This window comes from Oncorhynchus gorbuscha, linkage group LG16 (assembly GCF_021184085.1).
Source record: "Oncorhynchus gorbuscha isolate QuinsamMale2020 ecotype Even-year linkage group LG16, OgorEven_v1.0, whole genome shotgun sequence".
Classification (NCBI taxonomy): domain Eukaryota; kingdom Metazoa; phylum Chordata; class Actinopteri; order Salmoniformes; family Salmonidae; genus Oncorhynchus; species Oncorhynchus gorbuscha.
The window spans coordinates 30,111,712-30,113,994 of NC_060188.1; the positions used below are offsets into that span (position 1 = coordinate 30,111,712).

General features: G+C 45.6%; 1 protein-coding gene across 1 annotated transcript; it reads left to right on the forward strand.

Moving 5' to 3' along the window:
• The first annotated feature begins 253 nt into the window (after positions 1-253).
• Positions 254-1,200, forward strand: LOC124000729 (heat shock protein Hsp-16.1/Hsp-16.11-like). The gene has a single exon (XM_046307309.1). The coding sequence runs from the start codon at positions 359-361 to the stop codon at positions 1,079-1,081; it is 723 nt and encodes a 240-aa protein (XP_046163265.1). The 5' UTR covers positions 254-358; the 3' UTR covers positions 1,082-1,200.
• Positions 1,201-2,283: the final 1,083 nt, after the last annotated feature.

A 2,283-nucleotide genomic window follows, 5' to 3' on the forward strand; every position in this document is an offset into this window, starting at 1 on the left:
CCAATGACAAACACAGAGGGGGAAACAGAAGCGCCTGCCCGTAAAAACACGTAAACAGGACATGGCCATAAGCTCAGTTTAGCCCACCGACTCGTCGCAGGGAATTCTTGCCCCATACCACTTACTGCCCTCTTCCCCCGTCCTTCTTTACTGAGCTCATGGGTTGTAAATAGGGCAACAAGGGGGAGGGCCATAGGAAAAGGGGGAGTATATAAGCCCGAGAGGTGCTGCCACAAGTTCAGAAACACTCACTGGGAGTAGCTTGCCGACCAAGAGATCCTCACAGCAAGAGATCCAAGGAACTCACACTCTTCTTCTTCTAAACAGACCGGAAAGGAAAACAGAAACAAATAACAACATGACTCAGTCCGCCGCCCCAGCAATCGAGAGCATCTTTGGAAACGACCCTTTCTTCAGTCAGGAGAGGATGGTCTTCCCCCCCATGCGCCACCAGGCCCTATCCGGCATCCAAGAGGACTTCTTCCAGAGGAGGTCCAACCTGGCCAGTGATCTCCTCAAAGAGCTCCGCGATGGGCTCCCCAGTATGTACCAGCTGCACGAGAGGGCCCACCTCCGAATGGGCTCCCCATTCCTGGAGAGGAGGAGCACAGGAGTTCCAGCAGGAGCTCTGAGCCAGGGCCTCAGCACGGAGGTGGCTGAGACAGGCCGGAGCCATAGCCCCCTGGCCCTGAGCCTAAACGCCCAGGGCTTCAACCCAGAAGACATCACAGTCAAGCTGGACGGACGGAAGCTAGCCGTGGTGGCCATGAAACAGGCCAAAGCAGAAGAGGCTAAATCCACCTCCTCTGCCATCTCTTCCTGCTCCTTTTCCTCCTCCTCATCCCAACAGAAAGGCTTTGTTCAGAAAATTGATCTGCCTGCTCACCTAGACCTGACAGCCTTGACCTGCTCTCTGGGAGAAGATGGACAGCTGAGAATCGAAGCCCCCACTGCCGCCCCCCAGCTGGAAGCCCCTACAGCAGAGCAGGAGGTCCCCCTCCGCTTCAGAACCTCCCTGGACGTACCCATAGCCAATGGCAACACGGAAGAGTCCATAACAGTGAAGACCTCAAAACCTTGAATTATATTTTATGAATCATTTAATTGTATTATCAATCCAGTGGATTACATTGTGGGGAATTGTTTATAATATGCCTATTTGAATAAACATGATTTAATAAAGACAATCTGATATTGGAATGATGGTTGCTAGAATTGTGATGTGTGTGAGGGTGACAGTTTTAAAATAGATAACTAGAAATAACTAGAAATAAGTGGTGGATCCTGTCATATACATTTCAAACAGTCATGTGAACTAAATACTTTTACAGTCCGAAAACACATGTAATCTTGCACTCCGCAACTCAAAACATACAATACCGTTCAAAAGTTGGGGTCACTTAGAAATGTCCTTGTTTTTGAAAGAAAACCACATTTTTTGTCCATTAAAATAACATCAAATTGATCAGAAATACAGTGTAGACATTGTTAATGTTGTAAATGAATATTGTAGTTGGAAACGGCAGATTTTTAATGGAATATCTACATAGGCATACAGAGGCCCATTATCAGCAACCATCACTCCTGTGTTCCAATGGCACGTTGTGTTAGCTAATCCAAGTTTTCCATTTTAAAAAGCTGATTGATCATTAGAAATCTGCCATTTTGAACGGTAGTGTATTTCTCTCACTGACATCAGGATTGGGAGACAGAAAACATGACAAAGACATTGTTGCATGTCACATTGGTTGCATTGTGTGTTCTCTTCATCTGTATTGAAATCAGGGGCGCAGGCATGGGTGGGCTTGGTGGACACAGGCCCACCCACTGGGGAACCAGGCTCACCCAATCAGATTGAGCAAAAACAAAACTAAAAATATTTTGCAGTATGATGCGCTCACCAACCTGAAGCTTGACCAAATGCTTCAAATACAAACCAGCATTGTAATTATAATTGAAGCACTCCAAACAAAGGAAGTGATGATGTTGCACTTGCTACTCTACCTACTAAAAACAAATGGTTCTATATAGTGGCAAATAAGGGTTATTTGGCTTGTAACCACAGCGGATTCCTTTTTGTTCCTGTTCCGAACCTTTCTTTGAAAGTGCTACTGTATAAAGAACCACGCGCATAAGGCTCTAAATGGTACCTGTATGGTGCTATAATGTACCCTTTCCTAAGGTTCTAGAAATAACCATTCATACAAGGTTCTATATAGCACCAATAAACATTTACATTACATTTAAGTCATTTAGCAGACGCTCTTATCCAGAGCGACTTGT

Excerpts from the sequence above, each read along its gene's own strand:
- LOC124000729 (XM_046307309.1), top strand. The coding sequence starts at position 359 with ATGACTCAGTCCGCCGCCCCAGCAATCGAGAGCATCTTTGGAAACGAC.